Source organism: Glycine soja, chromosome 7, assembly GCF_004193775.1.
Source record: "Glycine soja cultivar W05 chromosome 7, ASM419377v2, whole genome shotgun sequence".
NCBI lineage: Eukaryota > Viridiplantae > Streptophyta > Magnoliopsida > Fabales > Fabaceae > Glycine > Glycine soja.
The window spans coordinates 404,060-421,677 of NC_041008.1; the positions used below are offsets into that span (position 1 = coordinate 404,060).

The following is a 17,618-nucleotide window of genomic DNA, read 5'->3' on the forward strand; positions in this document are numbered from 1 at the left end:
TGCTGATTTCAAGTTGATAAGATTACCTAAGCCTAACATGTGATGGCCAATTGTTCTTCTATCAGCCCTCTACGTTTCTACACACCGGCATTCACAGTCAATGAATAGAAGAATAAATATTGACAATTACATCATGTAATGAATATTACGTATAGAATATCTGGCAATTACATCTTATAATGGTTATTGAATATGAAAGCGGAATTTTGATTGTTTTCAGCACACCAGCTGCTATTGGAATGGTGTTTAATTTTCTGCTATAGTGTTTCCTGCATTTGAATATTCCCATTGTTAAACAGTAATCTTAGTGAAATCTCATATGCAGAAAATATGGCACCATTTACTAGGAAAGCTCTGGCAACTGTAGTTCCTAAACCCCGCCATAGCACACCGTATCCTTCTTCGTTAACACTCTTTTTGAAACAATCTATAATGCCTTTGTACTTTATAGAAGAGGGTGTTTGAGCCTGTAGTCTTGTCTTTACAACATCAAAAGGGTAGCAACTAATCCAACTCGTCACCCCTGCTAATCCTCCTGCTATTAACATAGTATTCAAACTCTCTTCACCACTTTTTCTGCAACCTGGGTGAAGTTGTTCCCTCATGTATTCATATGTCCAGAAGTATAAACCATGAGAAGGTCCATCCCTCATCACAGTGACACCTAGACCTCGATAGATTCCTCGAAGGCCTTCTTTTCTCCATATGTTCTTAGCGAGCATTAGAGGACCTTTTGCGGTTTCTGTCATCTGACCTGCGTTTTGCAGCTGAAGTCGAACTTTGGTCAACTCCACAGGGGATATTAATAGACTTTGGATGGCCCCGGTACCAGTTCCTCCTAAAGCAACACCCTTGTAGGAAGGAGGGTCTTTAGCAGAAACAGATGAGTCAAATGCCCTTGACAGAACTGCGTACGTTTGGAAAACCATCGCATTCTGCCACCATAACACCAATAATAATCATTGTGAGACAGAAATTCAGATGCACTTTTTGATACTACTATTAAGTATTGAAGAAAAATAAAGCAAATAGTGGCATATAATAGGCCAATCTACAGGCTTATATTCTAACACACCATTCACATAAAACAATTCAAATGATTCCTTTGAAGTTTCGGTAGCCTTGAGTGGCCTATAGATATGGCCCAATGGCACCCACGAACTATAAGTATTGTTTTCAAGCATCTCAAGATTTGACATCATGGAAAATGGAAAATCATTGCTGGAAGTGCCTGTCGGGATGCTAGCTAGTGTCACAAAAAATAAAACTCCTCCTAAAGCAACACCCTTGATGTTAAGTAGTGAAGACAAATAAAGCAAAGAATGACGTATAATAGGCAAATATCAACAGGGTTATATTCTAACAAATGATTCCTTTGAAATTTCAATAGCCTTGAATGGCCTATTGATATGGCCCAATGGCACCCACAAACTATAAGTAATACTACTATCGTTATTCCTATTCATAAGTGCTCGTTCCCCCATACATTTGCACACTGCCCCTGGTCGATATGGTAGGTGGGTGAAAAAAATGGTTTCAACTTTCGAGAATCTCAAGATTTGATACCATGAAAGATGAAAATTCATTGCTAGCACTGCCTTTCGGATGCTAGTGTTACAATTTTGGTGTCACGGAAAATAGAACACTTGGAAGTGATCGAAAGATCAATCATAATTTTGTTATCAGAATTGAGGCATATTGGAGCAGAATTCATCATCTTCATTTCCTACCTAGGTAGCTCAATCCGCTATTGCCACATCCGCAAAATTTAGTTCAGTATTGCTTGAATTGGAAAAACGTTGCTTCACACCTTTATCCTAATGAGTAATGATTCTTCAACAAATTCAAAAGCAAACGCAAAAAAGGATTCATATATGATTCTTTCTCTATCCTAAAGCAAGGTTATAAAATTAAAAGCAGTGGGAAAGTGGCTTTTCAAAAGGGAATTAACTCATTAAGCGCTCTCATCAATCAGTATATTCCAAATAAAAAACTACGGGGCTAGATTATTATAGTATATTCCCCGTGACCAAGACTTGTCGGCCATAAGTTTTTTATCAGGAAAAAAAAAAGTTAGAACTTATAATCCTACGGCATACCAAAATCGTAAAAAGTTGAGAAGGTTGAGGATGTTTAGTGAAATAATCTAGATGCAAAATCGGTTGATAAGATACAATTGAAAATTAAGATAAACACCCACACCCACGTAATCCGATTCTCTTGAATTTCGCTGCAATTTATGAGGGTGTATGTGCATCTTATAAATTTACACACAAAAGAGAGCAAATAACATAAACAAAGTTGATGAATGAAACCAAAATGACCTGAAAAGTAACGGAGGCTAATGGTGCGCCCATGCCACGGTACAAAGAAGCAGGTCCTTCCCTAGACACCATTTGTCTAAGGATTGTGAAGGCAGAGCCATTTTTCGAGTTCTGTAATCTGATGCGAAGAGTGTCAAGTGGATAACCTGAAATTATACCAGCAATGCCTCCAAAGCCACCTGCTACAAACTCTCTTCCCGAACTGCTTGCAAGAAATTCTGGCCAGAAATCCATTATCTTCTGCTCTCATTCCTCAAACCACCCTCAGCATGAAATTTGATAACCTCTCAAAACTTATATCAGATAGTCACTGTTGTTTTTGCTTGCACGAAGGATCAAATACCACTACTAACACTTTCAAATGGAACCAGCTATTGAGCCATATCAAAAACTCCAACTTTTTTCTTTAGTTTGGCAAACCCGTAATGTGATCTCTTCATGTGTCAAAGTTTATGATGGGAACCTTTTTTTTCACCTTCCCATTGTTGTGAGAAGGAAAAGAAACAGAGAACTTCGACCTCACCTTTTGAGTATAGGCCAAAACAAATGCCACCGGTGGCACTTTTGTTTTGCTATTTTGTAGTGAAAGAAAAAGGCACCACCAATCAATCTACGCACGTTACCAATACACGATGTACACGTGGAAGAATTTAATCATGCCCCCATGTTGTTGCTTCTAGCCTAGTGTTCACCAACTTTTTGAAATTTGTTTACTGCCCCAATTGGAATTGATTTCGGTGCCCCCCACATAAACAAAAAAGACATTAACAATGACTGAGGGAATTCAGTTGAAGGTGAAGATAATTTTATCTATGAGGAAAATCTCGTGACATGAAGCCTTGAACCTTGGAAGTTGGAACAGCACAAGTGGGTTGCAGATACCTTTGTCTTTTATGTGTCATGTTGGGGCTTGATTTTTTAAAAAGCCTGCAAAATTCTGATTTGTTTGGCACAATGTGACATCAGCTTCACTGCCAGCAGACGTGGATAATTGGATCAGGTACAACGGCACCTTATCATGCAATCACAATCCAAGGGTTAATTATTTATTTTAATATTTTTGTCATTTAAAAAAAAGAGAGAATGATGAGGAATCTTGATTGTAGAAGTTTGTATACATTGCATATGTGACTTGTATACCCATACCAGAAAGGTACATTAGGAACTCCAATTATTATTATTAAAATAATAGCAAATTACAATCTTTTTTTAATTCAGAATTTATTACATTTGTATTTTTTCTGTTAAAATGTTTTTTTTTTTACCTCCTAAGCGTCTCCGTTAACTAATGGTGTTAAATTTTTAGTGAAAGGTCAAAATAACCCTTCTTAAAAAGGGGGTGCTTCTTAAAAAAAAAAGTCGTGTGCTGATAGTAAAGTTGGGGTGCAGATAGTAAAGAGGAAAAAGAAAACCTTGACGCACACCCATCGCCTTTCTCTTTCTCTTTCCACCGTAAACCACTCCAACCTATCTACGTCACCTCCATAACCACTGTTCCACCAAACACCAAAGCCACAAACCACCGGCGAGCCACTCGATCGGCGCTGACATCGCAACCCCATTACCACAGTCACCAACCTCAACGCATCACAGCCAACCAACAGAGACCTAAACCCAACCAAACCGCCACCAACCAAATCCACCACTAACCTTCAGAGGAAGAAATTCTATAACAATTTTTAGAGGGCACAACTGAGACGATGAAAGAGGAAATAGAAGAAGAAATTTGGTTTGCACTTTCGCATTTGGGGGTAATGGGAAGCGTTCTGAGAGTGTGAACGACGACGCTATGGAGGCCGGAAATCACGGCAGCGCCGCATATGGAGGCCGGAAATCACGGCAGCGTCGCATTTGGAGGTCGGAAATCGCGGCGGCGCCGCTTCACGGAGGTTCCCGACAACTGATGTTTTTTCTTTCTTTTTTCCTCTATTTCTTTTCTCTTTGTACATTTTTTTTTTTTGCCGTTACAGCTGTTTTTATTTGACAGAGATTGTGTTGGCATCTATAGTTGGGGATTTGGCTTATGGGTTCTGTTAATGTGATGGAGATAACTACCGCTAGAGGAAAATAACGCTAAAGGAAAATTATCGAAAGAGCTTTTTCTGCCATTTTCATTCACGCATTCATATATTTATATATGTACATGAAATTACCAAGAGTGACGTGCGGCTATCATATTGTTTTTTGTTCTATATTGTGCTGGTTGCCTGAGTGTGTTAATGTTGCAAGAGTGATTATGAGTTCTGACAGAGAAGGTTGGAGCATGAGGGCAGTGTCGGAGATCGATAAATTTCAGATCTGAAAGTGAAAACCAAAAGAGAAAGAAGAAAAGAAAAACTGAACAATAGAGAGAGAGAGTTGAAAAAAAAAACTTTTAATATATTTTTTTTTCGGTAAAAAAGCTGCTGCTGCCAATCATTTTAATGGTACATGGGTGTACCGGGAATTTCATAACTTCGCCTTAGAACAATTCTGTGAGGAAGACGAGGGCATAACTGTCCTACAATTTCATTAAAGAAGCATGTGTAATGTATGTGATGTGTTTCATTTAACAGAATTAACACTGTGAAGAAATAGGAAATGCCTGTGATAAGTCTTAAAATCAAAGTGTAATTTATTCTTATTATTATAATTATGATATTCATTATAATACTAATATATATAAGTGGCCATTTTATTTTTTAGCTTATTTATCATGGTGTCTTACCATATTGAGTTGTATGGTTTAGTCGAAATCCATCCATCTCTTTCATTTCTTGCTCCTACTTTTCCTCGTTCCGGCTGTTCCGGCCAAGTAGGAAGGATCATTTGAAAAGAAATTGACTGAAAGATAATAAAGTTTTTGTTGGGGTCATCCTGAAAAAAAGAAGAAAAAAAACATACTAAGTTTGTTACGTAGACAACTTGGTAATAACCTCTTCATTTGGGGTCTACTTTAGAAATTGCATATTAAGTTGATACCAAGTCATAATATCATCCATTATTTTCACATGCATCTTATCCAATTTTAAGGATGTTCCGTAAACGGAGCCTCCATTGAACATTTGGACGAACTTGTTGAATTCCCTTTATACGAAAAAGACCACAAAACTAAACCAGAGGAGAAGGGTATAAATAGATGGATTTTGATTTCCATATTAATTATGAGCATAAAAATGTAAAAAATAAAAAAATAAAAATCTACTATAGTCAATTATATTAATCCATTAGTTCTCTTTGTTAAATGTAATGGAATGACGCGTGGCACATAATTTAGTGACGTGGAACCAAATTTTCCAACCCAAAATTATACATTATAGATAACTGAATTGAAAATTCCACATGAACTAACTCTAAATTGACATGGCAAGCCACCAGTAAGGACCGATGTCTGAATCCAAACCTTATGAATCACCAAAACTACCCAAACTTAGAAACCATAACTCATAATTCGACATTGAATTCACAACCTAGATTTATATACTCACTTTTTCATCTACAATTTCCTAAAACCACTTAGCCAGTGAAGAACCAATAAATTTTAAGTCGCGGGACAAAATATATGGAACAACACGCATATACATATATGTTCTAGATTGGGAAATGGAGGATGTGCATTCACTGTACCTACCTCAACATAACATGCTTCAAAGATCTCTTCCCTCAGTCAAACGATAACAGGGTAGTGGACAACTCTTCTGGCTACAAGTTTCTCTTATTCATGGATGCCTATTTAAGGTTTCATTTTTCTCAAGTGCATGTTCAGCGTACTTTTATGACATTTCCTGGACTGCATGTTGACCACAAGGGAATTGAAGCAAACCCTAAAAAATGCAAAATTGTTCAAGAGATGTTCAGCATACGTTTTTGATGATGTTTTTCAACCGACATCGATCTATGTTATTTTTCAACCAATGTTGATTTCAGATTTTTTTAACTGACTTTGATTGAGGGTATTTTTTGGTCAATCTTGAATGAAAAACATCACTAACTGACGTCATCCAAAAAAATTTAGTCGACGTTAGCCATAACATTGCTATGATTGAAAATCGATCAAAACACCCTAGTCAATTTCAATTGAAAAATAGTCTCAATCGGTGTCAACCGAAAAATCCTAATCGATGTCGACAAAACAATAACCATGGTCAATGTTTGCCAAAAATCATCGTAGGTCGACATCGACCAAAAAATCCTAGTCGATGTCAGCTAAAGAATAGTCTCAATTAATATCGATAGAAAAAATCACAACCGATGCCATCAAAAAATTGTCCTAACCAACGTTGGAAAAAAAAACCTAGCCGACATCAGCCAAAAAAATAATGATGGCCAATGTCGACCAACAAACATCATCGACTAATGTCAGCAAAAAAAAATAGCCTCAATTGATATCGATAAGAAAAATCTAGTCAATGTCAGCCAAAAAACCTAGTCGACATCGATCAAAAAATAGCCCCAACCAACATCAATAAAATAAACCTAGTTGATGTCGGTCAAAAAATGTCACCGATCAACATTGACAAAAAAATCCTAAGTAACCTCTACCAAAAAATTATTCTTGGGCAACATCAGCTAAAAAATAGTCCAAACCAATGTTGATAAAAAAAATTGGTCAAAAAACATCATCAATTGATGTCGATCGAAAAATAATCTTGACCGATATCGACAAAAAATTAACCTCGATCTAGATCAATCGAAAACAACCTTAGTTGCTTTTTGGTTGAGTTATTATTATTTTAAAAAGTATTGTGAATTTTTTAAAATTATTATTTTTAAACTTAAAATAATTAAGTTTTAATGTTTTTTTGGATGGATTGGATGAATTTCATGAAAAAATGTTAATGAATGGATTAAATATTTTTTTTATTAAATGGATGAGATCCATTAAATAATTTTTAATAGATCTAAATTGATTAATAAAATATTTTAATATGATCTATCAGAGTAGGAATTAGGATTGACTTGATCCATCTATTTGTCACCCCTATTACAAGGCTCCGAGGTGAGATACAAAAGTTGGAGAAGAGGGTTTTCACTTTGGTCTTTATAGCTAATTCAATGTCTTTGCCACTATTTCCTAAGAGTGTAAACAAGTTGAACATAACAAAACACTAGAAATTTAGGTTTGAGGTGTGAAAAAAAATGAGTTGCTTAATAATGATTTATTTATTTAAATGAGTTTAACTGAAAGTTTAAATTTAACTTATTTAACTCATTTATAATATAATTATTTTGTTTTTGTGATCCTTAAACTATTTTTAACTTTTATCAATTCACTATTTAACAATATTTTAATACATGATATTAACCTGCAAATAAACATGCATTCTCCATATGTGGTATGATATAATAAAACCTATGCAATTTTATTTTATTTTCTATAAAATGTGTGTGTAAATAAGTTATTCTCGAGTTGTTAATGTTAAACTTATAAAATTTGAATTCAACTAATTTAAATAATTGAGTATAATGTTGAATTTGTTTATTTAATTAAATAAATAAACTTAATTGACTGAAATATTAATAAAAAAAACAAGGAGCATGACTAAAGTCAAGGACTATCAGAAGGAAGACGTGCAATATCTAAAAAAATGTTTAAAGAAATGGTACAAACGAATAATAGAACCAAGGAGATGATTAAACACAATAACACTAGTTGACAAAAAAAAAATCACAATAACACTAGCGAAATATTCTCACAATTTGTTTCATAAAAGACGGTACTATACTTTATACCATGTTATGTGGGGGGAAAAAATTTATACCATGTTTAAAAGTTGAAACTAAAGAATGATCGATGTTTTTATTATAGAATCTCCGCATTATATTTATACACAAGATTAAGAAAGTCATCCCATAAATTTTGATATTAGAATCAAACATCTGAATCAATCTATTTATAAATGAAAAAAAATCAAAAGAGAATAAAATTTATTTGTTTATATAAATGAACAATATTATCTTAATTATACCAACAAGGTAAAAATATTACCTTAATTATTTTCAATATTTTTCACTATATGTTTGTGGCCGCGTAAATGTATATAAAAAGGTTTATTTTAAAATAAGCGATGTGTAGCAATTTACATTTTTATACATTTGTTGTTGTTTTTTTATCATTTTGTTTTGCACTCACCATATTCAATTCTCTATGGGTAAGCAAAAATGTTATAAAAAGTAAAAAAAGATAAAAAAAATTTATTGTTAGCATTTATTTATAAAGAAAAACTTTGATTTATTGAATAGAAATGCAGGGAAAAGCCACAAAATATATAAAAAAGAGCGAGCCACGAAAACCGACTTTATGTTATTGAAAAATATTGGTGCCAAATAGGAAGTAGACAGAGAGAAGGGAAATAAAGATTAGGATTAGGTGTTGCGCAGTCGCAGGCATGGCCATGGCTTTGGTGAGCCTCAACACCATTCATACATCGCCTTCTTCTTCTTCTTCGTTTTCATCTCCCAAACCTTATTCTTCCTCCAACTATGCACCACCTCTCACCCTCCTTCCACGCTTTCGGAGGCACCTCGTTCGTATGGCTCCCGACGAGGAGAAGATGACTCGCCGTTCCCCTCTCGATTTCCCCATCGTATGGTTTCCCTAATCAAATTCATTCTAAGCTTATTTTTTGTAATTTTACTTTCAGTAAGTGCTGCGAATTTGGATTCGGATTCGCCGTCACCCTGCTATGTTTATTGCCTGATTGCCTCAATTCTCTGTTGAAGGATAATTGATTTACTGTTATTACATTTCCTTGCTTCTAACTAAAATCAACCAATCAATATTGGCTCCGGTTTAGATGCAATGCTTGTTTCTGGAGTATTTTCAAAGTGCCAAATTATACCATCAAAGCTTAATTTGTTATAAAATAATATATGATGATATAGTTTGTACCATTGAATGTTATGTAGTTAAGAGATGGTGAACATACGCGTGTGTTGATGGCTTGGTGAGTGAAGGCTACTTTGATAAGTGCCACCATTTTCTGATGCATACCTGAAGTAAATGTGTCATATTTCATACCAAGCACTACCCTTCCACCCTAATAAGCACCCCTTGTTCGAAGTGTTGCCGTGTCAGACCTAGACACTTGTTCAACACTTCTTATTACGTTTCTGATTTAAAAATTATATATTCATTGGCTTGAACACTTAAGGCGTCACTTTTACATAACTAATATACTTGAAAAAACATAGAAGGTTAGTTTAAAAAGATGAATATACCATCAATTTAGATATTTTGTTATATGTTACTTATATTTAATTTCATTAGAATCTCTTTGTTTTTGTTTGTATGCGGTGTTCCCCTTCCCTATATTTAGATATTAGCCGTGTCAAAGTGTCCGTATCCGATGACCCTGTTAGAGACCGTACTTCATAGCTTCCACCCTTTTGATTATCCATTATAGTTTGATGGTGTAAAGATTTGTCTAAGTAGAATGAATACATAATCTGGTGGATCTGACAGTAAGTTCAGGCTTTGGCAATGTTAGTCTTGTGAGATTGTGAACCCTCTTTCTTCTCAATTTGTTGCCATTTAATGTAAATGTTGATAGATTGTTGAATGCATATACTGACAGGAGTGGGAAAGGCCTAAGCCTGGACGAAGACCGGATATATTCCCTCAATTTAGTCCAATGAAGACACCTTTGCCGCCTCCGTTGCCTGCAGATCCTCCAGAAGAGGATGAAGAGGAGGAAGAAAAGAAAGAGGAAGAGCAAGAACCTGATAAGGAGGAGCCAGATAAGCCAGACAAGCCAGAAAAGCAATAGTGTGTAGTAAATGACTAGTCTTGATTTCTCCAGTTATCCTTGATATGTCAAGCCAGACTGCTGATTGATTAAGTGAATGTAAGGGTATCACATGAATACCTATAGCGTCAGAAATTTTAGCTTACAAGTTTTTCTAGCACCATGTGGCCTTATATGAGTTAGCTCATGCAAGAAGGAAAAAAAAAACAATTTTGTGCTACGGACATATTTGTAGGCAGTAATTTTTTCTATACTTTATCGATTAGTTTGCTCCTGTACCATCATTTTGATGGACCATGATTTATTGTTTAAGATGCAATTTCGATTTTTATTGGATTATTCATCGTGAATTGACAGGAAAATGAAGCTTCTTCTTTAAAAGGAGATTTTAACCTAACCTAGAGGATAATGGTATATTGTATTTCCTGTAAGTTGATTAAGTCAGTTGATTAAATGATTACTATTAATATTAATATCAAATAGTTAATTACCCGGGCTTGAATGGTTAAATTGATTTGATAATATTGGTATTTAAAATAAAACTATTTTGTATTTGGTAGGCTACTGCGATCCTTATATTTTTAAGTCATTGTATATTCGGTTGGAAAGCTAATAAGCATGGGAGAAATTTTCAGTGCTGTATTTTTTAGAATAAATAAATAGTCTGTAACAAACGTTCCCTTGGTGCAAAGTTTATGTTTGTTTTCATTTGGCACCCAACTCTTGGTTATTTTTTCATGCGAGTTCAGTTCTAAGCATAGTAGTGTTGATACCGATCATGCTTGTAAGAATAATCAATTATGCACATGCTCATGCAATATCGAGCATAATCATTTTCGCAAGAAAAAAAAATGCACATTGGAGAACGTAGGGGGCAGCCATTTCAAGAAGAGCACGACTATAAAAGAGCTCAACAAATCCCATTGAATCACTCCCATCCTCTTCCTTTCTTTTTCAACCTATGTCTTGCTTGCCAAACAGATTAAAAGTCAATCAATCTCACCCACATAAATAACATGATTCTTCTCGTATATGCTATTAGTTGTCCACCGAGACAACTACTTAACGGAACCATCTTAAATCAACTATCGTTCTTGATGAAGAAGTACGGACGGAATAAGCTCTGGAGTCTTTTTTGGATTTTTGATAAAAAGCACAGGAGTCTTTTGATGTAGAGCTTTTTTTTTGTGTGTGGGTCAGTGAGTAAGAGAGTGGGGAGAGGTATCAACTCGTGACGCTCGTTGAACAAATTAATCAAATCGGAACAAAAAAAACTAATTAAACCTTGAATAGCAATGAGCAAATAAAAATCAAAAGGGAATTATTTACTTTCTCACTTAAAAGTGGGTATTAGCCTATTAGGTGGCCTCAAGTTTATTTCAAATAAAAATTAATTAAAATATACCAATATTATTAAAATATTACAGCAGCATCTAACGGTAAATAATTTAATACCTATAATGATTTTTAATTAATTGGCATTTATGCCGACAACTCTTCATTTAATTCACTCTATTTCATTCCGCCCACGTTAATATATAAACCAACATACGCACCATATGGCATCAATATATTTTCATTTTAAGCAAATTTAAAAGGAACAATGCAGCTGAATTTCAGGGGCACATCTGCGTAGCAAAATACTGAGGCAAGGGCTTGCCCTAGAAACCAAATCCAAACAATTGGGTATTGACTTGAGAATTCATATCAATCACTGACAAATGTTAGGCAGTTCGCAACAGAAGGGATGATAGTAATAGAATTGACAAATAAAATTTCGCAAGCCATGCCATTATTTACTTGAACAAGTCTATGCCAAATCCACAACACTACTAAAAGGATGTAATTATCAGAACCCCATGAAGGGGATACAATAAAGCTACAGACAATTAACTTATTGCAGCTTACATCACGACATACCTCAGTTCAGTACACATTAGCAATAAAGTAGGCCACAATAATAAGAGAAGTTATCATGGTAGCAACTGTAATTACAGGGCTCAATATTGAATGCATACAATCATGATAAAGAGCCCTTATTTCTTTCCACTTTTCTTGAGCCCAGAACCTCCAAAGCTTCCCTTCTGTTGCGCCTTGGCTTTCAACTCCTTTAGCGCCTGTTCAGTGCAAGTAAGGATTAAGTATAAATAAGGTCATTATTATTAGAAAAGATCATAGTATGTACTAAGTTACAATACAATATCTAACCTTCTCCTCTTCCTTTTTCTTCTGAATGTTAGCCACATCAATCTACAAATAAATTGCAAGGTCATAACCAGACTCAGAAGTTTTGTTTGTGTAAAACCAACAAGAATTAACCATATGTTGATCATGGTCAAAACCAAAATTTCACAACAAAGTGAATAAACAAATACTTAAGAAACCATTCTAAAACAAAAACAGGAAAGATAAAACAGGTTCGGGGAGGGTCTTGCAGTCTCCCTACCCAAAATGACTGCCTACATCTCCCCTCTGCTCTCAATTCTCAATCACTTCTTTTCCATTTATATAAACCAAACACCCCCTTGGCTCTCAAAGTAAAATATTTATATCCCACCCCTTCATTTTAGTTGTTACACAGACCACACATGTTACTATCAGTTGGACAGTTGTTAAAAGAACATCGATTCCTCTATACTCCTCTTACCCTTTCTAACATAGACCCATATGACTGTGAGCTTACTATCATCAACATAATTACAATGCCAAAACAATTGAATCCTGTCACTTGAAACAAAAAGAAAATGCACGAAAACAAACATAACATTATATCTCTCCCTTTCTTCCTAATCCTACAAAATAGGTACTTCCTAGAGTGACCCCAGTTGGTTAGTTATGTTTGCTTCTGCAGAATGCAACATGGAAACAATAGAACAAATGGACAAATAGATAACGAGTTAGAAACTGAAAGCCCGGGTGAAAACCTAACCTGCAGTGCAAACAAGGGGTGAAAAGAGAGAGAAAGAACACTGTTACCAAAACCTAACTTGACAATTTATTTTAGATAAATGCAAAATTAAAATTTTCCGATTCTTCAATAGACATTGCAGCAGCCAGAATAGTAGCAATATAAATTAAATGAATTTGTAGTAAACCTTTGCAAAGTTTCATATTGAAAACACCCAATAATTCAACCAAGCCTAAAGATCTCAATCCTGTGTTATCTCTTCCTTAAACTTATTGCCAATTCTAAAACCGAAGTCCATCAAGCATGGAAATTCTAATCTTTGACCACGATAAATAAAATATTAAAAAAAACAAGATAACTCCAAAGGGGATTTCAACGAGATACCTCGTCGTAATCCTTCTTATCAGACTTGGGTTTCTTCAAAGGCTTAGCTTTTCCACCTAAAAGTCCCAAAGAGGGAAAAAAGAAATCGATCAGATAAATTGCAAACCAAAGAATCTTAGTCTTTATCAACAGATCTGAATTTCAGGTTTCAAATCAATTAAATGATCGAAATCAAGAGTCTGAAGATGTAGAAAGAAGAAAAACGATACCTTGCTTGGTCGACATGGTTGCGATGCGGAGCTAGGGTTCGGTCTGAACACAAAAACGAGAAACAGAGGAACAGCGCACGACACGACGCAACACAACGCGACCTTACCCTCGCCTCACAATTATTCTTCCTCCCATTCGATTCCTTATATAGTACGAATATATATATATAGGATAGGCGTCACTGAATTTTCGGATTTCGTAAAATTATTCGTAACTGAATAAAGTACGATAAGTGTAATTTAAATTCTTTTTCTAATACTCTTATTTTTTGTATTTTAACTGTAATTATTTGATTTTTAAAATAAAATAATTTTATTATATTGTTACTGAATTAAATTATTATAAAAATATTTAATTTACTTTGAATTTGAATTTGATGATAATAGTATAACTATAAGAATAATATTTTGAAGAAAAGATCTGTTATCATAAGAATAATATTTATTGAGTTTGGGTTATGTAAGTTATTGCAGCTAGTTTTAAGTTATTTTTATTAGTTAAAAATATTTATTTTACTTATTTGGTAAAAAAAATGCTAGCTTCAAGTGTTTTTTAAAATATTATTTGAAATAGTATTTTTTAGAACATGAATTTTTAATTTTTAATTTTTTTATATTTTTTATTTTATTTTTTAATATATTTATGTAATTTTTCTGACTACTCTTTTTAAATAAATTATAATTTTATTTTTTTTTCTATTATTTTATATTTTTAGTTATTTCAACTGTTAGTTTCATTAAATATTTATTTTTTTTCCATCTATTTAATCTCCATTATTTCAATTGTTCAATTTTAATTCATTAGTTAACTTGATATATAATATTTCACAAAAATGTTTATGTGAGAGCCAAGTACTAATGTGGATGTGCATTATAGTATTATAGTGTTGTGTTTGTATTTCCATTGAATATTAGATGTCAAGTAAAGAGAGAAATTAAAATTGCATGATTAAACTAGTGAAGATCGAATTCGTGAAGCAAATTTGAAAAATGACAATAATAGAAATACAATGAAGTATAGTTTACAACGCATCATTCAAAAAACAATCTAACATCGAGAATCCCAGTAGTATACTACAACTTTACCAAAAGTGTAAGTTTATAGTTGTAGGAACAGAAATCTCATGAATTAGTTTACAGAAATTGAAGTGTACATACATTTGTTTTAGCCCACTCGTCTAAATGTATCGATGATGGAATATTCATCAACCATAAATAGTGGAAATTGATACAACGTTCAAGGAAAAACTTTCTTGGTTGCTATTAGGCAACCTTGGCTCTTCCACTATCACATGCAAGAAGAATGTTAGCTGCTTTGGTTGACCAAGTTGGGCGCTATTGTTTGATAGGAACGAAACAACATCTTGCATGGTTGGTCTGTCTGTCACATGATCTTGTACGCACATTAGTCCAATATGAATATACCTCAGTACTTCATCGGAAATGTATGATTTATTCAATGATGGATCTAACAATTCTAAAGCTCTACCTTTATTCCATATTTGCCAAGCCTAAAAGAATGCCAACATCCAAAAAGATAGTTAAGTTAAAAATTAAATTTGATGATCTAGTTATTTGTGGAACTTACATGTCCTATGAGATTGATTGATTTGAGTGGATACAATTATTATTCTTCATCCCACTTAAGAATCTCAAGTAGCAAAACACCAGAGCCATATACATCTGTTTTGACCGGCACAACACCATTGATTGCATACTCTAGAGACATGTAACCACTGAAAAGGAAAAAAAAAAGTTTGACTTTTAGTATTTGAACTTTGAAGAGAGTTATAAGTCTTGTAGACAATACTAAAGTAAATTAGTTGTTTTACTCACTATCTTCCTACAACTCTGTTTGTGTTATCTTCAGACCCTTTCAATCCAAATTTTTAGCCATGCCAAAGTCGGATATTTTGGATTCATTCCTTTATCAAGCAATATATTACTTGCCTTCAAGTCTCGATGTATATCACCTTTAGTCTTGAATATTTGTGTAAATAAACAAGTCCTTGAGCAATGCCTTCAATGATGTTGTGGCGTTTTTTCCAATCTAGCACGCTTTCTACTTTCATCTGCTTAAAAGTAAGAATAATATTTGTCATTAGACCATAAGTTCATCAAATCCAGTTTATTAAGATAGAAAGGATGACCTACCGAACAAATTCAAGTCCAGGCTCTTGTTGGACATTTACTCATAGACTAGTATTCTTTCATCTCTTTGGATGCAAAATCCCAAAAGCCTCACAAGATTAGTGTGTTGGAGCATGGCTAATAGCTTAGCTTCATTCTTGAACTCTGTTAGCCCTTGGCCTGAACTTCTACAAAAGTCTTTTTATTGCGATTTCTTGCCCATCAATTAAGTTTCCCTGAATTTATCACGGTATCAGATGCATATCAAGATAGTTTCAACTTTAGTATATGGAATTACCTTATAGACAGGACCAAAACCACCCTCTCCTAGCTTATTAATCTGGAGAGAAATTGTTTGTGGCAGCAATGATATTTTCTAAATTGAATACTTCAATCTCATTTGTTGTCTTCCCATCTTTCTTGTTGGCTTTTCCATAAATTCCCATTACATTGCCTCCAACTTCAGTCAGCAATTTCATTTGCCTCATTTTTCTATCCACTAATGAAAAAAAAAAGAAAATACAGTTTAAGTTATAAATCATGACAAAGCTTATAATATCTATACACAAATTTCTTTAAGAAATTACCTTTAGCTTTGTATTGTCTCCTTAAAACAAAGTACAGGTAGCAGAAAAAAGGTATTGCAACAGTTGCTCCAACACTAATGATAAACCATATCCACCACTTGTTTCCTGTGGCATAAACAGACAAAAAGTTATGAAATTGATTGTATGATTTCAAATCATTTTACTATATCCACTCTTTTTATCATCATACCTCGACCAAAGCATTATCCTTCCATAATTAGAAGACATTCTAATCACACCAAGAATTTCAAAAGTCAACACACCAACCGGAATATAGCCACTTACAGTTGCCATTGGAGATGCAGGCAACCCCAAAAATATTTTTCCTACTTTTACTGACGTTGTCCAATGGTTCCATGCCTTAAAAAAATTATCAATGTTACCTTCGTTATATTGACAGATGTGATTATTGTAGAATTGTACCCAAACATAATAAAAAAGTCTTGTCTGAAGGGCTTTGTCAAGTGCCACTATCCGGAAATAGGCATTGAGGTTAAGTATACTTTTTTTCTTGTTGTGCTATGTAACTTAAGGTGATGTGGAAGGTCTTCCCAATATAGTGTGGATGTGGAACCCCCTATTGCAAAATCTATGCAATCTAATATGGCATCTCCTAGTGATCGTGAAGATGAGTTGCCACCCAGGAAATTGTGCCATAAATAATCAGAAACAGTTTTAGCATCATCATAAGAAGTAAGAGAATAACTGAAACTTGCACCTCCTATTGATAGCATTACCTTTATCCCTTGCTTTTGGCAGTTTCTAATGTCTGTGGCAATTTAAAAGCAATTGTCCATAGCAGTTTCCAAACTTGTAAAGGAATGCTATGTTTACAATGGAGTAGTTCCCAGTTTCACATGTTTCTATCAAGCTTCCCTGCTCACTGTTTTGACCCAAATAAATGGCAATGCCATCAGCGTAAGTAATGTTTGGTAGGATGAGGGCTGTGACTAGGAAGAGAAGGAGTTGTATAGAGGAAGGATAAAGAAACCTAGTCATTTTGCTTCAATCCATTATTATTTTGTTACCTATGACGAGACTTATATCATCTAAAATATTCAAAGTTTCACCATTGACTTGTTACACATTATAATTTTCAAATAAGGTAGGTAATGATGTTAACAGGTCATGCGTTTTATTTCCACCAATCCATTATCGATGGTACTCCAAACCAGTCGGGCCCATTGAGCACCAGGCCTCCAAACACCAAGCTACTGTAAAAAGCCCTTAACACCAAGCCCAATGTTACCAAAATCAGAGCAGGACCAAAAAGGGGGTATATGATCAATTTTTAAAGTGAGTTAACTATATTTTAAATAAATAAATAAAATTCGAGAGTTGTATTTGTA

At 34.2% G+C, this 17,618-nt stretch overlaps 2 protein-coding genes, 1 long non-coding RNA gene and 1 pseudogene across 3 annotated transcripts; 2 read left to right on the top strand and 2 right to left on the bottom strand.

Annotated features, from left to right (window-relative positions):
* Positions 1 to 101: 101 nt before the first annotated feature.
* On the bottom strand, positions 102 to 3,160 carry LOC114417903 (mitochondrial arginine transporter BAC2-like). The gene is made up of 2 exons (XM_028382958.1): positions 2,325 to 3,160; positions 102 to 935 (listed from the first exon to the last, which is right to left on the bottom strand). Exons 1-2 carry the CDS (start codon positions 2,556 to 2,558, stop codon positions 258 to 260), a joined length of 912 nt encoding a protein of 303 aa, XP_028238759.1. The 5' UTR covers positions 2,559 to 3,160; the 3' UTR covers positions 102 to 257.
* Positions 3,161 to 3,688: 528 nt separating this feature from the next.
* Positions 3,689 to 4,516, top strand: LOC114419105. Its single transcript, XR_003668166.1, has 2 exons — positions 3,689 to 4,213; positions 4,312 to 4,516. It is a non-coding gene; the product is annotated as an uncharacterized LOC114419105 (long non-coding RNA).
* Positions 4,517 to 8,602: 4,086 nt separating this feature from the next.
* LOC114417904 (splicing factor, arginine/serine-rich 19-like) lies at positions 8,603 to 10,390 on the top strand. Its single transcript, XM_028382959.1, has 2 exons — positions 8,603 to 8,890; positions 9,881 to 10,390. Exons 1-2 carry the CDS (start codon positions 8,693 to 8,695, stop codon positions 10,070 to 10,072), a joined length of 390 nt encoding a protein of 129 aa, XP_028238760.1. The 5' UTR covers positions 8,603 to 8,692; the 3' UTR covers positions 10,073 to 10,390.
* A 4,131-nt stretch (positions 10,391 to 14,521) lies between these two features.
* LOC114419169 lies at positions 14,522 to 17,268 on the bottom strand (annotated as a pseudogene).
* Between the last annotated feature and the right edge of the window lie 350 nt (positions 17,269 to 17,618).

What these genes read in the sequence shown, in the direction of transcription:
- LOC114417903 (XM_028382958.1), bottom strand. Translation starts at nt 2,558, where the DNA reads ATGGATTTCTGGCCAGAATTTCTTGCAAGCAGTTCGGGAAGAGAGTTT. An exon ending in TAGCCTCCGTTACTTTTCAG is followed by an intron (nt 936 to 2,324) that starts GTCATTTTGGTT and finishes TTATGGTGGCAG; the next exon opens with AATGCGATGGTTTTCCAAAC.
- LOC114417904 (XM_028382959.1), top strand. Translation starts at nt 8,693, where the DNA reads ATGGCCATGGCTTTGGTGAGCCTCAACACCATTCATACATCGCCTTCT. An exon ending in CCCCTCTCGATTTCCCCATC is followed by an intron (nt 8,891 to 9,880) that starts GTATGGTTTCCC and finishes ATATACTGACAG; the next exon opens with GAGTGGGAAAGGCCTAAGCC.